Here is a 23,705-nt window from a genome sequence, read left to right as displayed (position 1 = left end):
CTCAAAAGGAGGCTTCAGCTAAGCCCAAAGGACTAAAATAAGGTTCCACCAATCCTTTCCCAACATTGCCCTGAGCTTCATGCGATCAACCATCGAGACTCCTGTTCCATTCAGGTGCTCATGAGGTTTGCATTACCCTGCTCAGTCTGTTGGCCAAGGTATTGATTCTGCTCGCCCGATAAGTGGCTCGAAGGGGCAATGTTGGCAAGCCCAATGCCACATCCAGACCAGTCTCCTGACACAGAGGGCATGATCCGGGTCCCCTTGCTTGTTGGTGTAATACATTGCAACTGATTGTTTGGACGAGCACAACTTGATGAGATAACCGATCTCTGAAGTCTTCAGAGCGTTCCAGATCACCGGAGCTCCAAGAGATTGATCTGAATATTTGTTTCCTGGGTGACCCAAACACTTTGGGTGAGAAACCAGGGTCCATTGAGCTGATCTCATGTGAAGACATGTCATGGGTGTAACAGACCACTGTTGAAGCCAAATGGGCCAAGAATCTCAACATCTGCCAATCTGTGACCTGCTCAGATTGCCCGAACCCCTGGAAGAGAGTGTGACAAGAGTGTCTGCTCTCGTATCCGGAAGGTAGGCTCGAACCTTCTGTGTACTGAGCAAGGCATCTATGAATTCCATTTGCTGGACAGGGCGAAGATGGGACTTAGGGTACTTTAAAATGAACCCCAGTAGCTCGAGCACCCGAATAGTCATCCGCATGGACTCCTGAGCAGCCAATTGTTGAGATATGGGAATACATGTACTGCCAGACTGCATAGTGACACTGCAACTATCGCTAGACATTTGGTTAAAGACCCTGGGCGCTGACACGAGGCCAAAAGACAACTCGCAGTACTGGCAGTGATGCGTTCCCAGCCGACATCCAAGATACTTCCAGTGGGCTGGAAGTATTGGGATGCGAATATATGCACCCAGTCCAGACAGCACAGCCAGTTTTCCTGAATCATTGGGAGAAGGGTGCCTAAGAAAACCATCCTCAACTTTTCTCGGACTAGGAATTTATTCAGGGTCCGTAGATCTAGGATGCGACACATCCCCCATTTTCTTTTGCACAAGTACCTGGAATAGAATCCTCACCTTTCCTCCCCAGGTGTAATGGGCTCGACTGCGTGGGCTTTCAGAAGAGTGGAGAGTTCCTCTGCAAGTACCTGCCTGTGCTGAGAGCTGAGCTCTCTGTGAGCAATCTGAAGGTTTTAGAGAACAACTGAGTGCGTATCTGAGATGAATTATTTGAAGAACCCATCAGTCGGAGGTTATAAGGGGACATCTTTCTTGAAAAAAAAAAAAAAAAGTCACCCTCCCCCGACTGGCAAATCGTTGCGGAATGACTTTTACTGTGGCTATGCTCCACTGGAGCCAGTCAAAAGCTCGTCCCTTGCTTTGCCTGGGAAGCAGCAGGGGGCTTTGGCACACACTGTTGCCATGAACGAGTGTGCTGGGGTTCAGCCTGAGCAGGCTGGTAATCAAAGGGGTTGTACCTACACCTCTGATAGTAACAGGTACTCCTCCTTGGATCGCCAGTCCTCCTAGAAGAGGAGCTATATGCAGAAGGCGCCCAGCAAGAGAGAGAAAAGAGATGGTATCAGTATGGTAAAATTATGTATCATACCTGATAATTTTCTTTCCATTAATCATAGCTGATCAATCCATAGACTGGTGGGTTGTGTCCATCTACCAGCAGGTGGAGATAGAGAGCAATCCTTTTGCCTCCCTATATGTGGTCATGTGCTGCCGGAAACTCCTCAGTATGTCGATATCCAAGCTCCATCCGCAGGACTCAGCACTTAGAGAATTACACCCACAAAGGGACACTCTGCCCAGCTCACCACCGCCGAAACGGGGGAGGGGAATTAACCCAGCTCATCCCCACACAAGTGGGGGAGGGGAATCCGTCCAGCTCATCCCCGCGGAGCGGGGGGAGGGACACCACACCCGCCGATGCGGGGGGATCTGGCTTATCCTGCAACCGCAACCGCGGGAGGAGCTGACTGACCCTAACACCGCCGAAGCGGGGAGGGGTACAAAGCTGCCCTACTGCCGCACGAAGCGGGAGGGAGCGCCGGCAGAATTTAAGTCTCAATCCAGCCCTGTAAAACGGAGGGGAGAGGAATGCAGCAGCTCACTGTAACACAAATTCGTCTCAACTCTTGAAGAATCCATTGAAAAACTTGAACACGAAGTCCTCCTGAACAGGAACTGAAGACTAAACTTGAACCTGAAATGCAACCAGAATATAAATACAGATATCTGGGAGGGGTTATGGATTGATCAGCTATGATTAATGGAAAGAAAATTATCAGGTATGATACATAATTTACCTTCCATATCATCATGCCGATCAATCCATAGACTGGTGGGATGTACCGAAGCAGTACTCACCCAGGGCGGGACATAGAAATCCCTGACCGCAACACTGAAGCTCCAAACCGGGCCTCCGCCCGAGCAGCCACAGTCAAGCGGTAATGCCTGGAGAAGGTATAGGCCGATGCCCAAGTTGCCGCCTTGCAAATCTCTTCCAAGGAGACGGACCCGGCCTCCGCCATCGAGGCCGCCTGAGCTCTAGTGGAGTGAGCCTCAGCTGAATAGGCGGCACCTTCCCCGCGGCCACATAAGCCGCTGCAATTGCTTCCTTGACCCATCTTGCCAATGTAGGCTTAAGCAGCCTGCAGACCCTTACGAGGACCTGCAAACAGGACAAACAGATGATCCAACTTCCGGAAATCATTGGTCACTTCCAAGTATCTGATGATGACTCGTCTCACATCCAGATATTTGAGAGCAGAGTATTCCTCTGGGTAGTCCTCCCTACGAAAGGAAGGGAGACAGAGCTGCGGATTCACATGGAAGCGAGAAACAATCTTGGGCAGGAAGGAAGGCACTGTGCGAATAGACACTCCTGCCTCAGTGAACTGCAGAAAGGGCTCTCGACATGAGAGTGCCTGGAGCTCGGAAACTCTTCTGGCTGAAGTGATAGCCACCAAAAAGACTGCTTTCGACGTCAGGTCTTTCAGATATGCCCCTTGACAAGGGTTCAAAAGGCGGCTTCTGCAAGGCTCTTAGCACCAGGTTGAGATTCCACGCAGGCACCACTGAGTGCAGAGGAGGGCGCAGGTGATTAACTCCCTTGAGAAAGCGCACCACATCTGGCTGCGAAGCCAGGGAAGCACCCTTCAGGCGGCCCCTGAAGCAAGCCAGAGCCGCTACCTGGACTTTAAGGGAACTGAGCGACAGGCCTTTCTCCAGACCTTCTTGCAGGAACGCCAACACTGAAGAAATTGGAGCAGTGAAGGGAGAAAGTGAGCCTGCTTCACACCACGCTGCAAAGGTACGCCAAACCCTGGCGTAAGCAGTAGAAGTAGAGCGCTCTTCCTCGCTCTCAGCATAGTGGCGATGACCTTGTCTGAGAAGCCCTTCTTTCTCAGACGCTGCCGCTCAATAGCCAGGCCGTAAGACCAAAGGAGGAGGTATCCTCCATCACCACGGGACCCTGATGCAACAGGCCCTGCTCCACTGGCAGCCGCAGAAGGATCGTCCACTGAGAGCCTGATCAAGTCCGCATACCAGGGACGTCTGGGCCAGTCCGGACCCACCAGGATTATCCGGGCCCGGATGCTTTGCCACCCGGTCTAGCACCCTGCCCAACATGGGCCAGGGCGGGAACACATAGAGAAGCTCCTGTGTCGGCCACTGTTGGAGAAGAGCATCTACTCCCAGGGATCGAGGGTCCCGTCCTCTGCTGAAAAAGCGCGGCACTTGGCAATTGGCCGATGACGCCATCCAGATCTAGGCTCGGCTGGCCCCAGCGCTTCGTGATGTCCAAGAACGCCTGAGCAGATAGCTGCCACTCTCCGGGATCCAAGGTATGGCGACTGAGAAAGTCCGCCTTGACATTCATGACTCCGGCAATGTGGGCCGCTGACAGCTGTTCCAGGTTCGCTTCCGCCCACTGGCATAGATTCATGGCCTCCTTGGCTAGAGGGGCGCTCTTGGTACCTCCCTGGCGGTTGACATAGGCCACAGCCGTGGCAATTGTCCGACAGGACCCGTACTGGCTTCAACGCCAGTACCAGGATGAACTCCAAAAGCGCCAACCCGAATGGCTCTGAGTTCCAGGAGGTTGATAGACCACTTTGCCTCTGCAGGAGACCAGAGCCCCTGCGCTGTCCTTCCCAAGCAGTGGGCTCCCCAGCCCGAAAAAGAGGCGTCCGTCGTGACGACAATCCACTCCGGGGTCACCAGAGGCATTCCTGCAGACAACTTGTCTGTCTGCAGCCACCAGCTCAGCGCCTTGCGCACTGCTGGGTCCAAGGGAAGGCGCACAGCATAATCCTCCGACACCGGAGTCCAGCGCTGCAGCAGAGAGTGTTGTAGTGGTCTCATATGAGCCCTGGCCCAGGGCACTACTTCCATCGTGGCCGTCATAGAGCCCAACAGCTGCACATAGTCCCAAGCCCGAAGAGGAGAGGCTACTAGGAACTGGTCCACCTGAGCCTGAAGTTTGACAATCCGATTGTCTGGCAGGAACACTCTGCCCACTTGGGTGTCGAATCGAACTCCCAGATACTCCAGGGGACTGAGTCGGGCGCAGCTGGCTCTTCTCCCAGTTGATGATCCACCCCAGGGAGCGCAAAAGAGCAATCACCCCGGTCCACAGCTTTGCCGCACTCTGCATAAGAGGGGGCTCGGATCAACCAGTCGTCCAGATAAGGATGGACTTGTACTCCTTCTTTCGCAGGAAGGCCGCGATGACCACCATTACTTTGGAGAAGGGTCCGCGGAGCAGTAGCCAAACCCGAAAGGGAGGGCTCTGAACTGGAAGTGTCGGCCCAGGACTGCAAAACGCAGAAAGCGTTGATGAGGAGGCCGATGGGAATATGCAGGTACGCTCCTTGATGTCCAAGGAAGCCAAGAACTCCCCTGCCTTCACTGCCGCTATAACAGAGCGGAGAGTCTCCATGCGAAAGTGCCGCACTTTCAAGGCCCGATTGACCCCTTTGAGGTCGAGAATAGGCCGGACAGAACCTCCTTTCTTTGGTACCACAAAGTAAATGGAGTAACGTCCCTTGCCAATCTGATTTTCTGGCACCAGAACAACCGCACCCAGGCGTATCAGGTTGTCCAAGGTCTGCTGCACTGCCACAGCTTTGACCGGAGACTTGCAGGGAGAGAGTACAAACCCGTCTCTTAAGGGTCGGCAGAACTCTAGCTTGTAGCCGTCTCTGATGACTTCCAGAACCCAAGCGTCTGAAGTTACCCTGGTCCACTCGCCCAGAAACGAGGACAGGCGTCCTCCAATCTGCACTGGGCCATGGACCAGGGCCCCGTCATTGGGTACGAGACCCTGGGGGAGGACCGGAGGGCGCACCTCCGGGACGGCGGTCTCTGCGAAAGGAATGCTGCTTGGGGGAGAAGTTCCTTTTGAAGGAAGAGGGGGCAGAGGAGCCCGACTTGCCCGGGCGGTACCAACGGGCTTCCTGAAACCGTCCTCTGGAGTTACCAGGGCGAGCACCACTGGCCCGAGCCCTGACCTCTGGTAACCTCTTGCCCTGACGTGCCGAGATCGGTCACAATTTTGTCCAGCTCGACCCCAAAGAGCAGCTTGCCTTTAAAAGGCAACTTAGCCAGGCAGGACTTAGATGCGTGGGTCAGCAGACAATGCTTCAGCCACATAGCCCCCGCCGCGCAGAGCCTGTCTGAGCCATACCTTTAGCCGAGGCTCTCAAGTCATCATACAGTAAGTCTGCCAATAAGCCAGGCCCGATTCCAGGGCCGGCCAGTCAGCCCTCAAGGAAAGGATCCGAGGGGGAAGCCCGCTGCACAAACGTCAGGCACGCCCTGGCCACATAGGAGCCTCAAACTGAGGCCTGCAAACTTAAAGCAGCCGCTCGAAGGACGACCTTAAGGCCACCTCCAATCTTCTGTCTTGGGCGTCCTTTAGGGCCGTGCCACCTTCCACCGGCAACGCAGTTTCTTAGTCACCGCAGTGATTAAAGAATCCACGGTAGGCCAAAGAAAGGTCTCCCATTCACTTTCAGGCAAAGGATAGAGGCGGGACATAGCCCTAGCCACTTTGAGGCTCGCTTCCGGGACATCCCATTGAGCCGAAATCAAGGTGCACATGGCATCATGCACGTGGAAGGTTCTAGGCGGGCGCTTCGTCCCCAGCATAATGGCGGAGCCAACAGGGGGCTGAGGGAGAGACGTCCTCTGGAGAGGAAATCTTCAAAATGCTCATGGCCTGCATTAACAGGTTGGGCAAGTCCTCTGAGCGAAAGATCCGCGCTGCAGAGGGGTCATCCGCTCCATCCGAGCGGGAATCCGTCTCCTCCAAGGAATCCCAAAGGACTGTTGGGAGAACTCAGATACGCTGCCCTCATCTACATCAGAGAAGACAGAGTCTTCTAAGGCCTGGAAATCCACCCGAGGGCGGTTTACTTCCGGGGGCCTCATCCCTTTATCGGACAAGGGAGCAAGGGGCAGCGTTTTGCATAAGGAAGGCCTGATGCAGCAGCAAAATAAACTCGGGGAGAAACCCCCCAGACTGTGCACTTCAGCAGCCTGGGCCACAGCCCTAGACGCAACCCTCAACCGGCGCTCGCAAGAGCGGGGGAGCAACATGCTGCGCATCCAGGATGGCGTCCGGGCGCGACACTCCGCGAAGGAGCCGCACGGGAAGAACGGCGCTTAACTTTAGCCCGCTTTTCTGCCGTCGCCCAAATGAAGGGCGGCCATGGCATTAACGTCTCCCACCTCAAGGGCGGCCCAAGAAGAAAGCCGTCCGAGCAGCGTGGCCGGCCAAGATGGCGGAGGCGAAGCAGCGGGGGATGGGCCTGTTTATGGCGGGAAAAAACCGCCGCACCGGAGGAAGAACCGGGACACTGACCGGCCTCCAAACTAACACCCAACAAAGGGCGAATCAGACTTTAAAACCCTCGCATCCCCGCTAGACGCGCACACGCGGTCCGGGGAGCGATTCTTTGCGCCCTCACCCTCCGACGCCATCAGCCACGTGGAGATCAATCGGGGAACCCCCTGCCCGCTACAAAAAGGTAAAATTACCTGCTTTCCGCTCCAAGCTTAACGACCTGGTGTCCCAGTGAGTAGCTGCAATAAACGTCGAAATAAACGCCCTTAAGGACGTCCAAAAAAATTTTTTTTTTAAACGGAGCCAGCGGGAGGGGGGAGAAAAGGAGGGACCTGGCACCACCAGGTTTGCACTTGCTCAAGAAGAGCCCTCAACCCCAGGCACTCAACAAAACCTAAAAATTAGGCTTGGAGGCCTAGCCAGAGCTGCTGCTGTGTGAGACCACCACCTGCTGAGATAGAGAACACACTGAGGAGTTTCCGGCAGCACATGACCACATATAGGGAGGCAAAAGGATTGCTCTCTATCTCCACCTGCTGGTAGATGGACACAACCCACCAGTCTATGGATTGATCAGCTATGATGATATGGAAGTTTTAATTTGGTCTTCGACCTCCTCAACCTTCTCTTCAAAAACGTTATCCCCCCAGAAAGGGGCATCCGCCAACCTCTGCTGAACAGAATGTTCTAAGTCAGAAACATGCAGCCATGAGAGTCTGTGTGCACTGCTATACTCTGGACAGAGATCCTGTATGCCACATCAAAAGTGTCATGCTCCTGGCCAAGACCTTTTGACGTGCCTTCTGTTGCTTGACCAACTGGCGAAGTGACTTGGCCTGCTACAGAGAGAGCGCCTCAGACAGGTCCCAACAACTTGTACACCAAGTTTCACAAGTACACACTCTTGAAGAGTTAGTACAATTGTATTTGGAAGAGGAGCATTGAAGCCTGGATCATCTTTCTCCCAAAAGACTTCAGGGTTCTAGCATCTCTACTTGGGGGCACTGAGGCATAGTCCCTGGAACTCCTGGAGCTTCAGAATGGATTACACCACCATGGAATTGTGAAGCAAGTGAGGCTTATCAAAACCAGGTGTACTGTGGATCTGGTACATGGCATCGATCTTAAGCATGACAGGGACCGACAGAGGGACTCAATTCCTATCGAGCACTTCCTGGAGGACCTTGCGGAGAGGGACAGTCACAGCCTCCCTAGCAGATATGTAGTTCAGGACCTCAAGCATCTTGGCCTTGAGCCTGTCCTCCACTTCCAAAGGAAATGGAATGGAATCAGCCATTTCCTTGACGAAAGGACATGAAAGGCTCTCAGTAAGAGACTCTCCTTTCAGATGGAGGAGAGGGTTCAGAGGGAATTCTTAAGACTCAGCTGAGGAAAAGTACTTTGGATCCTCCTCTGAATCCCACGAGTACTCCTCTGATGTCAGACAATACCTCCTGTTGGGAGTGTCAAGACCAAACCTGCCTCGACATGGAGGAGCCATGTCCTCAAGAAATAGCATCAAGTTGGCTCCCACCTCGACTCCAGCAAAGTTTCCTCCACCAACATCGAGGGTGTGTCAGTTTAGGTGGAAATTGGCACTAGAGCCGCACTGCAGGCTGAGAGCCAAGTGGGGCCGCAACAGGAGTCAGGGCAGGCGCAAGCACCCCCGATGTAGACCGTTGCAAAAGGCCATCCAGCTGCTCAGGGAGCAAGGATCAGATGCACTCATCAAGGGCTGACACCAAGAAAGTCTGGGGTGTCGGTGGCAGCGCGGGTTGCAGAACTGCCAAGATTGACGCTAGAGCTGGCTGAGAGACCGACGCATCAGCACCTCCTATATGGAGGGGGAGTAGTCCTCCCTGCGCAACACTTCTTGGGTGCCGAACCCTTCGATTTTCCTTGGCCTTTGCCCAAAGCTTGTCATAGAGGCTCCTCAGTGCCGACAAGGACAATGTCGAATCCAGTGTCCAAGGGTCTTAACAGCAGCCATGATTTACCAATGCTCCTGATGCCGGTGCAATGCTCGACATCAATGCCAATGCCGCCGACCTCGATGCACTGAACTCTGATCCAAAAATCCTCTCTCATTAAGCCTTTCTGGAAACCTGGGTCCTCTTCTTCATACGAAGGCACAGTCAGGCTATGGTTGGGCGCCAAGACACTGAAGACACAAAAAATGGGTGTCTTTTCCAGAGATAACCCAATTGCAGCCGTTAAAGCCACTGGGAACCTTCGTGGACATGAAAGGAAAAAACTTCCTCCGCTAAATTAAACAAAGCGATGGTGCCTGAAAAAGGGGCAAGGCACGGCAAAAAGGAAGGGAAAAATCCCGGCTGAAGTCAAGGCCTAAAATGGCCTGACAACGGAAAAGAAAAGGAAACTTAAAACCGGGCAAAAATCGAACTAGAAGGAAAGGGCAAAAAAAAACGGGGGTTCCACAAATAGGAACACAAAAAAAAGGACCAAAAAAAAAAATCACCGAAAGACACATAAAAAGCTCTTTGGACTGAGCAAAGCGAGGAGACGGTAAAACACATACCTTCTCCTCACCATGATAGAAAAAGAACAGAGGAGACTACACTCTCGCGGCAGGCAGGAAGGCATTCGCGTATGTGCGGTGGAGCATGTTTCAAGCTCCACAAAGCTCTACTTATGATAATCGTAAGTCCTGGACCAGGCAACGTGGGTCAGTGTCACCCCACTTGTGAGAACAGATAGGCCTGCTTGTTCTCTGAGAATTAAATTAATTATATGGTTTCTCTTACTAAGAAATTCTCATCACATTGATAATTAAAGAGGTCATACCTTTGGAGGTGGGGAAGGGGTGCTGGCTTCAGTTTTGGACTCTGTTTCCTCAAAACCATCTTCCAGGTCATCATCCTCATCAATCACATCAGCATCAGGATCGTGATCATCCTCCTCATCCATGTGTGCTTGAACAGTTATCAACCCGAGCACCAGCAAGGTAAAGCACAACAGCCACTTCAATTCCATTTTCTACAGACAAAGCAGGAGAGAGAAAATTGAAATCTAGGACTTTAAAGCCTAAGTCCTATTACAGTTACCTAGGTGACAATTTCTGAACTGAAAAGGAACAGCCACTATTCAGAGGATAAAAAAAAAAGGTTTAGTTTGCCCAGCTGCAAAGTGCTAGTCAAATTTGAACTATTAAGGACATACCTCCATAAGCCATTTCATGAACTACGTAAGTACATAAGTATTGCCATACTGGGAAAGACCAAAGGTCCATCGAGCCCAGTATCCTGTTTCCAACAGTGGCCGATCCCAAAAATGTACAAAACATTTTATACTGCTTATACCAGAAATAGTGGATTTTCCCCAAGTTCATTTAATAACGGTCTATGGACTTTTCCTTTAGGAAGCCGTCCAAACCTTTTTTAAACTCCACTAAGCTAACCACCTTTACCACATTCTCTGGCAATGAATTCCAGAGTTTAATTACATGTTGAGTGAACAAAAATTCTCTCTTATTTGTTTTAAACTTACTGCACTCCAGCTTCATCGCATGCCCCCTTGTCCTAGTATTTTTGGAAAGCATCAACAGACGCTCCACATCTATCTGTTCCACTCCACTCATTTTATATGCCTCTCATATCTCTCCTCAGCCGCCTTTTCTCCAAGCTGAAGAGCCCTAGCCGCTTTAGCCTTTCCTACAGTGATTATGTGATCATCTTTTGTGCATCAATTCCATTTCAATTTAAATTTCACACATACACTTTCAGAGGGGAAGCCAAAGGGAAAATTAGGTTCTTGCCATGATAATTTTCTTTCCTTTAGTCATAGCAGATGAAGCCATTACGTATGGGTTGTGTCCATCAACCAGCAGGGGGAGATAGAGAGCACAACTTTTCACAGTGCCTCATGGCCAGCTAGCTCCACTGCCTCTTCAGTATTTGAAGCTTCCAAAGCAGTATGGCAAACCCCCCCGGATTCAGGGCTCTCCGTCGCAACGGAGGCTGCGCCATGTGGAAAATCCAAAATGGCGTCCGCTGCCAGCTCAGAGCACGAAAGATCGCCACTCGCCATGCTCGGGCCGGCTCTACCGTCTGTACAACACGAATTAGAGCCCCGCTGCTGATTTGCGCTTGCCACATTTAGAACAGCGCTTTACAATCTCCGCAGCCATCGCCGAAAACGGCGGTAAAATAAAAAAATGGCGGTTCGCGCCAAAAACGTCCCGATCGCGGGCCCACCCCGGAGGAGTCAGAAAACACTCTTACCTCACTAGACCGAGTATCACAGAAGAATCTCAAGAAAAAAACCTCTTTTCCAAGATCGCTGCGCTAAAGCGCAACACGACTTTAATTATTATTATTATTTTATTTTTACGCTGTGAGGAAAGCAGAGGCAAAAGAGGTAAATAAAAACACTCCAGAGGCTCAGAAAAGTAGGAAAGGCAGGGAAAGGCGAACCAATGTGCCTGCATCCACTGAGTGGGAAAGGACAGGGAAAAGCAAGCTAATATGTCCACATCCAAGGGGGCATGGGTAAGGCAGGGAAAGGGCTGACCTATGTGCCTTCAAATTGAAGCTGCTATAGCCTCTAACACCCCGGCTAACAACTGGCAAGCCAGGAGCCACCCCCAGGCAGATTTTTGATGGAGCTCGAAGAAGCTGCAGCCACCCTGCTTGGGGAGATAGAGAATACTGAAGAGGCAGTGGAGCTAGCTGGCCATGAGGCACTGTGAAAAGTTGAGTGCTCTCTATCTCCCCCTGCTGGTTGATGGACACAACCCATACGTAATGGCTTCATCTGCTTGATGACAAGGAATTAGCAGTTGTAAAAATGACAGTGACACCTCAGAGGCTAACTGGTTTAAAACTAAAAGCAAAAGTTAGCCAAAAAAAAGACAACATTCCAGAAAAGGAGGGGGGAGGGGTGAACTTTTCATGTTTTCTAAAAGGTTGGCCTCTCCAAACACACGTCCACTCCTGGCTACATAAAAGAGTGCATTCAAAAAACCCACAAAGAGAATCGACTAATAACCATAAAATTAACCTAAAGAACTATAGCTGTTAACTTTATCAATACTCTTTTTTCCCATCTTGTGTTGGACCATAGCAACATTCAAGCAAGGAGTATGTTGGTATAATTTAATTGAAGTCCCTTTCACTAATGTGAACTCACTTTACTACCCATGGAAATGTCTTACCACCACCCTATCTGTATAAAAATATTCTATTAAGGGATCCCGTGATGCTGTAATATGGGAGGATGTTTGTCTAACCTGCTCCAGGGCTCCCTTCGAAAATTACTGTCACATTTAAGTCAAACTGATCAATTGGGACAGATTTTTTAGAACGCCTGGGAGACCAGATGCCTACGAATTCTGCAAAAAAAAAAAAAAAAAAAAAGACTGTGACAAAGGGAAACAGCAGCCAAAAGACAAAATGGCGACTCCTGCATTGGGGGCTGTTTCTCAATTTACAAAGAAGGCCCCCTCAGAACTGCAGCGAGAGGTACAGCAAGCACTAAGTGGAAGGTACTTTCATACCAAATTAACAATTTAGAAACTCTTCTGATTGACACTTGGTGCACAACAGAATTGGAAACGCGAGTATCTGGGCTCAAGGACAGTGCGCACACATCCGTGGTCACCCTGCAACAACTTCAAAACACTGTTCGCGCTCATGAGACTAAGCTGGAGGACCTAAAAAAAAAAAAAAAAAAATCGGTCCAGATGGGGTAACTTACGTTTCTTTGGTATTTCCGAGACCATATCTGATCAAAATTTGCTTACCGAAATGGGAGTTGGTTGGAGAAAGCTTTACACCTGAACGCCACTATGGGTCCAGCAAAGGCGGAAAGAGCACACTGCATAAGTCAGAGAAATATGGGTAAGCCCACGTCATGCCTAGTGATAGTCAAATTCCATAATTATCTCCATAAAGTGGAAACTTTAAAAAAGTACAAAAGCCATAGAGTCAGTGACCTATGAAAGGGAATTCTGTGTGCTCCATGCAACAATTTGTTAACAATGCAAGTAGGTCTTTTTATTTTGGGTGCTTATAAAATATAAGGAGAAATTTAGACTTATCTGTTGATTTCCTTTCCTTGAGTCCTGCCACACCGGTCCAGATGACTAATTATCACTGAAGTAAATGTGCGCCTTTTTGCAGATTGGACACACCAGAGGGAATAGAAAACAAGAGAAGAGAAAACATAAGAATGGTCTAATGTTTGACAGTTAAAAAAAAAAAAAAAAAAAAGCACAGAGTGATTCACTTGGGGAATAAAAAAAAAAAAAACAAGAACTAAAGGAGCTGTATTTGCTAGGTGGCCAGAAGAGGGACCTTGGGGTGATGCTGTCTAAGGATCTCAAAGCTGTGAAGCAACATGACAAAGCGGTGGCAATAACCAGAAGGGTGCTGGTCTGCATAGGAATCACCATCAGAAAAAGGGAGGTGTTAACACCCTTGCACAAGTCATTGGAGAGGCCCCACTTGGAATACCGCGTTCAATTCTGGAGGCCTTATCAAAAGATGACGAAGCAGTCCACAGGAAGTCAATAAAAATGATATGATTGCACTACGAGATGTATGAGAAGAGATGCGAAAACCTAAATATGTATAAGCTAGAGAAAAGAAGGGATAGAGGAGATATGAAACAGATGTTTAAATACTTGTATGGTATTAATCTACAAACAGATCTTTTCCAGAGACAGAGAAGCAGTAAAACTAGAGGACATAAGGAGAAAAAGTCTTACCTGAATTTTCTGTTAGCTCTTCACACTATTCCAGGACGGGTGAGATAGTCATGTCCATTGACCGGCAGGTGGAGATAGAGAATACAGAACTGAGCTCCACTATACAGATCCCCAACAGCCCAGTTCTTCAGTACAAGTCATCAAGCAGTAGAAAAAGAAAACCAGACCAGAAACTTGTTCAGCAACATAAACCATAACCAGACCAACCCGAAGGCATGGCCCATGGAAGAATGTCACCAAAAGGAAGTGCACAGGACTGCCAAATAAGAACTTGAACCACAGGTGGGCTCCAAGAATAGTGTAAAGAACTAATGGAAAGAAAATTTTCACATCCTTCTATTACATTACTTCCCACTATTCCAGGATGTGTGAGATATTCAAAAGCTATCCCCACAAGGTCGAGATCAAGGCCCTGTTGCATGCAGAACAGACTCCCCAAACATGGCCTCCTTCAACCACTGAGCAATAGATGCCTTGGGTGCCATGAAGCCCAGCATTTGCTTGCCAAAGAGGACAAAAGGCCTATCCAAACGACAAAAGTAATTTGTGACTTTGAAATAACCGTAAGCGCCCTATGAACATCCAGAAGACACAAAGAGGCAAACTGAGCCCCTACATTCTCCCAGCAGAAGGAAGCTCCACTGATCAACATAGAGAGCTAACACTACCTTAGGTAGAAGGTCTGAAGCAAAATCACTGTTTCCTAAAACTGGAGAAAAGGATCGACAGGAGAAGCAGACTTACAACCTTCAGGAAACAAATGTTTGGGTGAACCGCAAAACACAAGCCCTACAAGCAGCCTCGGAAATATGCCAAAGCTGCCACCTACACCTTCAAAGAGCCCCAAAACCAGACCCTTGTGTACCCTAGACCGAATGCCAGGATGTGGCCCTCAGATGAAGAAAAAAAGATCCAAGCCTCTTTCAGCACACCAGCCCTCAAAAGTGCGCCAAATGTGGGCATACACCGAGGAAGTAGAACACTTCCAAGCCTAAAGTAAGACTACAATGACAGTCTGAATAACCCTTCCTCAGCCGAGCCTGCTCAAGGGCCAGGCCACAAGACCAAAGGGGGAGGGATCCTCCGTGAATAATGGACACTGTTGTAGAAGACCCCAAGCCTGAGGAACCCGCCAGCAGCTGCACCAGATCTGCATACCATGGGGACCACATCTGTCCAGGGCCACAAGAATCACTTGGTCCCAATAGACCGCCACTCCAGGGGGGGGGGGGGGGGGGGGGGGGGGGGGGGGGGAAACCTACAGCAGCACCTCACTCAGCCAAGCCTGCAGAAGGGCATCTAGGCCCAGAGTGTCCTGCTCCCGTTGGCAGCTGGAAAAAAGTGGGACTTTGGCATTTGCTCGTCGCCATGAGATCCAGGGGCAGAAGACCCAACAGTGCACCACGAGCTGAAAACACCTCCGACAACTCTCACTCACTGGGATCCAGAGCGTACCGGCTAAGAAAGTCAGTCTATGTTCAGGGACCCCATAATGTGAGCAGCTAAGAGGCAGATCAGATACCTCTCTGCCAGGGACATCAGCAAGCCGGCTTCCACCACCAGTTGTGAGTCCCCCCCCCCCCCCACACTCACTTGATGTAGGCCACTGCCATCACATTGTCGGAGAAAACCCACACTGGAAATTTGCCGATCACAGCAAAGGTAACCAGTGCTCTGCAGACTGCCAAAAGCTCCAAGCAACTGATGGGTCACAACGCCTCCACTGGAGACCAAGAGCCCTGGGACAGGTGGCCCCTGCAATGAAGCCCCAACCTGAAAAAACTAGCTTCCATGGTTACCACCTCCCAATGGACAATAGGGAACAGCTCCCCTAGCCTCAGAGTCCGGTGAACCAACCACCAATGTATAATCCATCTGGAAGCCAGTATACAAGAAAGCTGGACACAGTACTCTTGGGAAACCGGAGACTAGCAGCCGCATATGAGCCATCGGCCAGCCATCATGGATCCAAGAATATGGGCATAATCCCAGGCCCGGGGCTCATGGAGGAGCAATCGAGTATCAATTTCGTGCACTGCATCTCTGGCAGAAAGACCTGGACTCTCTGCGTATCAATCAAACTCCCAGATATTCCCTGCCGCTGCAACGGGCCAGCCTGTTCTTCTAAAAAATTGATCATCCAATCCAAGGATTGGAGAGAAAGCCGAATGACCACTGAGGTCGCTGTCACTATGTTCTAAGAAGACGCCCTGTTGAGCCAGTCATCCAGGTATGGGTGAACTCAGATCTCCTGCCACCTCAAAAAGGCAGACACCACCACCATGACTTTGAGAAAGTCATTGGTGTCATGGCCAAATCGAAAGGCATGGCCCAGAATTGGAAGTGCCGGCCCAAAACTGCAAAGTGGAGGAACTGCTGATGCGGCGCCCAGACAGCAATGTGAAAGTATGCCACTTTTAGGTCGAGAGCAGTGAGAAACTCCGTTGCCCGAATAGATGCTATCACCTACTGCAGAGTTTCCATCTGAAAATGGGAAACCCGAAGGCACTTGAGCCCCTTGAGATCCAAAATTAGATGCATGGTACCTCCTCCTTTGAACCACAAAGTAGATGGAGTACCAAACTTGGTGACATTCAGAAGGAGGAAAAGGAGCAATGGCTCAAAGTGCCAACCGTACCCCTTCTCTAAACTGTTCTTGCAGCCCCCCCCCCCCCCCCGACAAGAATACCTTAAGAAGGAAGAAGCAATCGGGTGGATGGCGCCCACCGATCCGTAGTGGTCGTGCCCACGTCCAGAAACGCCTGAAGACGTCCTCCGACTGGAACAGACGGGGTGGACCAGCCTGGTAATGTGGATCGCTATTTGGCATTTGTTGGGAGTCCCCTGGATCCTCCTTGTACTCCGGGACCAACCAAGTACAACCCTAACAGAGGGCTGCTGTTTTGGCAAGCCTCCGTGCTGAAACCGGAAGGCTATGTTGCATCATAGGGGCAAAACCCAGCAGAGACTAATCCTGAAAGCAGCAGCAGTCAAAACAGAACCGGTCCATTCAAGGTAGTGCTTGGATATCCAGAGGATCTGCTAGATTAGTCTTCTACCTGGACTCTGGACAGACTTCTGTATTGCCATACAAGAAACATAAGCGTTGCCATACTGGACAAACTAAAGGTCCATCAAGTCCAGCATCCTGTTTGCAACAGCAGTCAATCCAGTGCGAGTCCTGTATATCTCAGTGGGGGAGTGGAAGACATTGTAAAGTGGAACTTAGCAAATAAAATGTTGTTGTACTATTGATTCAATAACAATTGATAATGAATGCAACTGTTGGGCAGACTGGATGGACAATGCAGGTCATCTGCCTTCATTTACATATATTTACTATTTATCTGTTCAATACCTCCTTTACTCAGATTCGAAAGGTGTGGAACTCTCAGGCCCAGATGCATCAACCAAACGTTAAAAAATCTAAAACGTTAAAGTCCCTAACGAATTTTAAAAAACGAAGAATGCTCCAAAAAAACAAGTCTCAAGTTCGGTGTGGTACTGTAAAGTACAATGCATCAAACCTGTGTAATCCCCGTCCGTAATCGGCCCCTAAAGCATGCACAGAGCAGCCAAGCGTTATGCTGGCTGCTCTGCGCATGCCACAAATGTCAACACTACAAAAAAAAAAAAAAAACCACAAACACGCGTGTTTCGGGAGGGGGCAAAGGTGCTCATTAGGAGCGTCCTTCACGACGTCCTTGCCCCCGCCCCACTTCACCCGAGTTTGCCACTGCTCCCCGCTTCCCCCCTGCTTCAAAACCAAATTCTAAATAAAAATAAAAAACTTTTAAGCCCAGATTTTAGAAACTTGTAATGCTGCCCCGGCACCCCTCCCTTCCTCTGTTTCCCAGCTCCGCCTCCCACCATTCTCCGCCCCCCTCAACAACAACAATCATTTCTAAAGCGCTACTAGGGTTACGCAGCGCTGTACAATTCAAACATAGAAGGACAGTCCCTGCTCAAAGAGCTTACAATCTAAAAGACAAGAGAACAAACTAAGGACAAGTGAACAATCTAGAGGACGAGTGAACAGTTAATCTGATAGGGTGGTTAGATTGGGGTATTTTATATTTCTCGAGCGGTTAGGCGCCGAAGGCAGCATTGAAGAGGTGAGTTTTAAGCAGAGATTTGAAGATGGGTAGGGAGGGGGCCTGGCGTATGGGTAAAGGAAGATTATTCCAGGCATAGGGTGAGGCAAGGCAGAATGAGCGGAGCCTGGAGTTGGCAGTAGTGGAGAAGGGTACTGAGAGAAGGGCTTTGTCCTGTGAGCGGAGGTTGCGGGCGAGAACATAGGGGGAGATGAGGGTGGAGAGGTAGTGAGAAGCCGCGGCCCGAGTGCATTTGTAGGTAAGGAGGAGGAGCTTGAATTGTATGCGATATCTGATCGGAAGCCAATGAAGTGATTTGAGGAGAGGGGTGGTGGGAGTATAACGGTTTTGGCGGAATATAAGACGTGCAGCAGCGTTCTGAACGGATTGAAGGGGGGATAGATGGCAGAGTGGGAGGCCGGTGAGGAGTAAGTTGCAGTAATCGAGGCGACAGGTAATGAGAGCGTGGACGAGAGTTCTGGTGGTATGCTCAGAGAGGAAAGGGCGAATTTTGCTGATATTGAGGAGGAAGAAGCGACAGGTCTTGGCAGTCTGTTGGATATGCGCAGAGAAGGAGAGGGAGGAGTCGAAGGTGACTCCGAGGTTGCGGGCAGATGGGACGGGGAGGATGAGGGTGTTATCAACAGAGAAAGAGAGTGGAGGAAAAGTGGTTTTAGGAGGAAAGACAAGGAGCTCGGTCTAGGACATGTTCAGCTTCAGGTGGCAGTTGGACATCCATGCCGCAATGTCGGATAAACAGGCCGATACCTTGGCCTGAGTCTCCGCAGTGATGTCAGGTGTGGAGAGGTATAGCTGGGTGTCATCAGCATAAAGATGATACTGAAAACCATGAGACGAGATCAGCGAGCCCAGGGAAGAGGTGTAGATTGAGAAGAGAAGGGGTCCAAGGACAGAACCCTGGGGAACTCCAACAGATAGTGGGATGGGAGTGGAGGAAGATCCATGGGAGGTGTACCCTGAAGGTTGCGGTGGGAGAGATAAGAAGAGAACCATGAGACGACAGGGCCTTGGAACCCAAAGAGGACAGCGTGGCAAGAAGTAAGTCATGACTGACAGTGTTCAAACGCGGCGGAAAGATCGAGGAGGATGAGGATGGAGTAGTGACCTCTGGATTTGGCCAGGAGCAGGTCATTGCAAACTTTAGAGAGTGCCATTTTCAGTCGAGTGCAGAGGGCGAAAACGGATTGAAGTGGATCGAGGATGGCGTGAGATGAGAGAAAATCAGGAAGGGTAAAAGAGAATGGGGCGGTAGTTGGAGGGGGCAGGTAGGGTCAAGTGAAGGTTTTTTTGAGGAGAGGTGTGACAACGGCGTGCTTGAAGGTGTCTGGGACAGTTGCGGTGGAGAGAGAGAGGTTGAGGATGCGACAGATGGCGGGGGTGACGGTTATGGGAGATGGTGTTGAGGAGGTTGGTGGGGATGGGTATCAGAGGAACAGGTGGTGCATTTCGAGGAGGAAAGAAGGCGGGAAGTTTCATCCTCGGTGATCTCAGGGAAGGAGGAGAAGAGACCTGGGTAGGTTGGATGGGGGAGAGGGTTAGAGGGTGAAGAGGAGGTGGTGGCTTGGTCGTGAACTCAAGGTTGATCTTTTGCACTTTGTCTGCGAAAATAGTCGGCCAGTGATTGAGGAGAGAGAGAGGGGGGGAGTAGGAGCGGGGGGCACTTTTAGGAGGGAGTTAAGGGTGGTGAAGAGACGACGAGGGTTGGAGCTGAGAGAATTGGTCAATTGGGTGTAATAGTCCGTTTTGCACAGAATAGGGAGGAGTGGAGGGAGGATAGCATGAATTTGTAGTGGAGGAAGTCTGAAAGGGTACGAGATTTCCTCAGAGGCGCTCAGCGGATCGAGTGCAGGAGCGAGGTGACGGATGCAAGGAGTCAGCAGGGCTGGGGGACTGGTGCGTTTTGTGGGACGGGAGATTGAAGGTGCGAGGGTATCCAATGCAGAGGAGAGAGCGCGTATTAAGCGGAGACCGCTTGTCGACAGTTGCGGATGGACGTGATGGAGGGGAGGAGATTAGAGATAGTAGATGATAAGGTGGAGGGGTCAATAGCCTGGAGGTTCCTGGAGGTTGCAGCGCAGCGCCTCTCACCTCTCTGTGAAGGCGCTGCACGGGCAAGAACAGCACAGCTGATGCCTCTTCAGTCTTCGCGTCTCTCCTTCGCTCCTGGGCCCACCCCCGTCTGACGTAAGTAACCCTTACGTCAGACGGGGGGCGGGCCCAGGAGCGAAGGAGAGACGGGAAGAGGCATCAGCTGTGCTGTTCTTCTTGCCCGTGCAGCGCCTTCACAGAGAGGTGAGAGGTGCTGCGCGGGCCCGTAGGAAGGGGGGGGGGGCCCGGTGGCATGGGTGGGAGCGGAGGCGACGATCTCAGGGGGGGCGGCTCTGGAAAACAGAGGAAGGGAGGGATGCCGGGGCAGCATTAAAGTTTCTAAAATCTGGGCTTAGAAGTTTATTTTTATTTGAATTTGGTTTGATGCAGGGGGGAAGCGGGGAGCAGTGGCAAACTCGGGTGAGGCGGGGCGGGGGCAAGGACGTCCGTGAAGGACGCTCTTGACAAGCGCCTTTGCCCCCTCCCTTTTTTTATTTTATTTTCTTTCCATTTGTTTTTATGCAGAGGGAAGCGGGGAGCCACGTTTTGTGTTTTTATTTGTTTTTTCAACATGCCAGCATGGAATTTAAGGTGCAGGGAGAAGCGGGGAGATGACAGATCAGGCCTTAACGACAGGTCTGAGCTCACGTTAAATTTCAGACGGTAAGTGATTCGTATAATCGTTGGTATTGGTTAGTGCATTGCAAATTGTTCACGTTTGAATTGGAAGTGACTCGTTTGCATTCCATTTTCATTAGCTGCTAGCGTCGTCGGACAATGCCCTTTAGTGCATGCGACAGTTCAAAATTTCATCGTTACAGGGTCGTTATAGGGTCATTGAAGTTTAGTGCATCTGGGCCTCAGTATCTCTGTGGAGCAGCCTGTGCTTTGTTTGCCATCCCTCACACCCCACCCCTAAAAAAGAAAACCATAAATCTGATCTAATATGAAAGCCCCCTAGATTCAATAGACCTGGTTTTCACTTAAATCAATGAGATGAGACATTATTTTATAAAGCTCTATTTATAAAGCTATATCATAGCCCAAATGGAAAAACAGTGAATGGTTGTGACTATCTCTGGGAAAAGGAGACTAAGTACACACCAGAACAAAATGTTAGGTTTTAATTCTGCTAGACTCAATTTGTAATACAACAGTCCAAACTCCATCTTTTTGTATGAAAAAATTTTGGTTAACATGCAAACTCTGCAGACAGCTATGAATTTATGACATGAAAATTTAGCCACTCCTTCCTACTTTCGTTCTTTTCCTATAGATGTTCACATTTATGTCTCCAAACTATAATAACTAGGAAGCAAACCAAGATGTTTAACTTACTCAGTGAACAATCAGTTTGTGGAATATATATATTTCCGAGTATGAAAAGATCATATGTAACTGGATATGGAAAGCGATTAGTGCAGATTCCTAAAGGAAAAGCCAACTATTTTCAAAGAACGCATCAAATTGCTATGGGTCATCCCTGAGAGGATAAAAACCAAACAAAAACTATCCCGGATCTATTCTATGGAATTCGTAAATACTTCCTAGAGATCCGGCTTGACTACTGTGGGAGACAGGATGCTGGGCTTGCTTGCTAGACCTTTGGTCTGATCTAGCATCGTACCTTTCATATTCTTAATTACTGAGGGAAGGGTTCCCATTTTTATTTATTTCTTTACAGAAGGCGATTACCAAGCACATTACTGCACAATTTTAAAAGTGTCAGAAAACAAAACAAAGCAAAATTACATTCATTCCACTTCCTTAATCAATCCTCTGATTTATTTTCTAGTCCTCTATATTGTCGTACGTGAAAAGGTTAAACCACCACTGAATGGAAGCTGCCAGACTTCCTACCAGCCTCCTTCCACACTCACAACCCGGGCAGAAAAAGCACTCTATGCTTCCTTCTTACCCAAAAACACTATACGGGCACCCACAAACATTGACACATTCACACTGAAGCCACCGACCCCTCTCCCTTCCCCATACTGCCAGCAGCTTCTTCTGGGGAACTGGGTTCAATTCCCACTGCAGCTCCTTGTGACTCTGGGCAAGTCACTTAACCCTCCATTGCCCCAGGTACAAAATAAGTACCTGAATATATGTAAACCGCTTTGAATGTAGTTGCAAAATACCACAGAAAAGCGGTATATCAAGTTTCATTCCCCTTTTCCCTCTGCAGCGAGGCCTGCAAAGTGCCGGCTTCCAGCACCAAGCTAGGCCCCAACATGAGAGCGGCCTACTAGCTTCTTACCGAACTCCCAGTGACCTCTCATTCACTCCCTCCCCGGTGCGGCCGCAACCGATAGTCTCACCTCTGGATGAAAGCTCACCTAAACTACCTTCCGCCACCCTGCATCCCGCCGCAGCAAACAGCACCAACGGCTCACCTCCGTCACGTGTCCAATGAAAGGAGGTACGCCGTGCGCGTCCGTCACAATCAATCATTAATCTATAACGTGCTTACCAAGCCCCTCCTTTCCTTCTTGCTCGCGGTTGGCTGATAGTGTAGGCAATGTGGACGTTTCCTCCTGGTCGAGCCACTCTATTGTAAGCAGCGGTGACAGTTAAACCTTCAAAAGCCCGCCCTGCCGGGCTGCCTTCGTGGAGCGCTTCGATTTGCTGACTAGTGTGGAGGAAGTAGTAGTGGCGATTGGCCAGTGTGATTAAGAGGACTTCTGTGTGGAGGGGCAACGTAGACTCAGGTCTCATAAACTCTGTACAATATAATCCAACCATAACCAAGTTGTAACAAATGTATTTCCATTATTCATATCTTATTGTAAGCCACACTGAGCCCGCAAAAAGGTGGGAAAATGTGGGATACAAATGCAATAAATAAATAAATAAGGTCTACTACGAGGCGAGACGTAGGAAGGGTTATTTTAAAGGGGCAGTGACGGTAAAGGAAAAAAATGCGTTAACACGTCAGGTCGTGACATTGACCAGATGACGTTTACTTTTGGGCTGGAAATGTTTATAGTATAGTGCTATTCTGAACTCGCACTATCACAAACGCTTTGACCGCGCATCACTTGAGCTCTCCAAGGAGTGGATGCTGTTGTGGCATTTACAGGAGAGCACAGATTTTAAACTTGCATTGTCTTTTTCTTATGGTTTTAAGTTTAAAGGTCTTCTTAGAACGCATTTTTAAACCTTTATTTATACAAACAGCAAGTTGGCCGACAGCCAAAATACAGGCAACAAAACAAAAACACAAAGCATGCCCACAGCACATGCAACAAACATGTACAGCTCCCCTGTTTGTGTCTGATCCAAAGGAAGCTCCCACCAGCCCTAAGGGTTCTTTTTTTAATTTTAAATTAAGATCCCTAAACACACATTCACTACACGCATAACCCATCCACCCAACTCCTCCACCAGAACAGAAGAAAACAGACAAACTGCAGGTAGTAATTATCACCAGCCCACCTCTTCAATGCTGCCTTCGGCACCTAACTCTTACCTTCAGGATATCCGGACTGCCCCCATCGTATCGTCTACTCACTTGTCCTTTAGATTGTAAGCTCTTTGAGCAGGGCCTATCCTTTTTATGTTAAATTGTACAGCACTGCGTAACCCTAGTAGTGAAACAGGTGGGAAATCAGGAGACGAAAGGCAGAATTTTGGTTCCAAACAAGGCAACTTTATTGCTAGCAAGTGAACAGTACCGAGTAGCCTCGGGACACTGTGTGTCATAAATCATCTGACGCTTACATTTATACTTCCCTAACTGGGCCTGCGCATTTTGGCCCCTTACACGTCATACCTGTCATGCGCAGTAAACATTATGTAGTTCTTACAGTACAAAATTGTAGTCCCCGTACGTACACACGTCATAACACTGAAATGATACTGGCAAGAAAAACGAAACTTAGCA

At 49.6% G+C, this 23,705-nt stretch overlaps 1 protein-coding gene across 4 annotated transcripts in view; it reads right to left on the bottom strand.

Annotated features, from left to right (window-relative positions):
- Positions 1 to 22,266, bottom strand: part of CANX (calnexin) — a 193,059-nt gene extending 170,793 nt beyond the window's left edge. For 2 of the 4 annotated variants that reach the window (XM_030211265.1, XM_030211269.1), the window contains exons 1-2: positions 22,159 to 22,266; positions 9,695 to 9,886 (exon numbers count right to left, since the gene is read on the bottom strand). In XM_030211265.1, the coding sequence (XP_030067125.1) occupies positions 9,695 to 9,883 (189 nt within the window). In that variant the 5' untranslated portion in view covers positions 9,884 to 9,886; positions 22,159 to 22,266. Of the gene's footprint in view, positions 1 to 9,694; positions 9,887 to 22,079 lie in introns of all 4 variants that reach the window. The other 2 variants (XM_030211266.1, XM_030211267.1) reach the window with 2 other exon arrangements.
- Positions 22,267 to 23,705: the final 1,439 nt, after the last annotated feature.

Source organism: Microcaecilia unicolor, chromosome 8 (assembly GCF_901765095.1).
Source record: "Microcaecilia unicolor chromosome 8, aMicUni1.1, whole genome shotgun sequence".
Lineage (NCBI taxonomy): Eukaryota > Metazoa > Chordata > Amphibia > Gymnophiona > Siphonopidae > Microcaecilia > Microcaecilia unicolor.
This window is presented reverse-complemented; position numbering and strand designations above follow the sequence as displayed.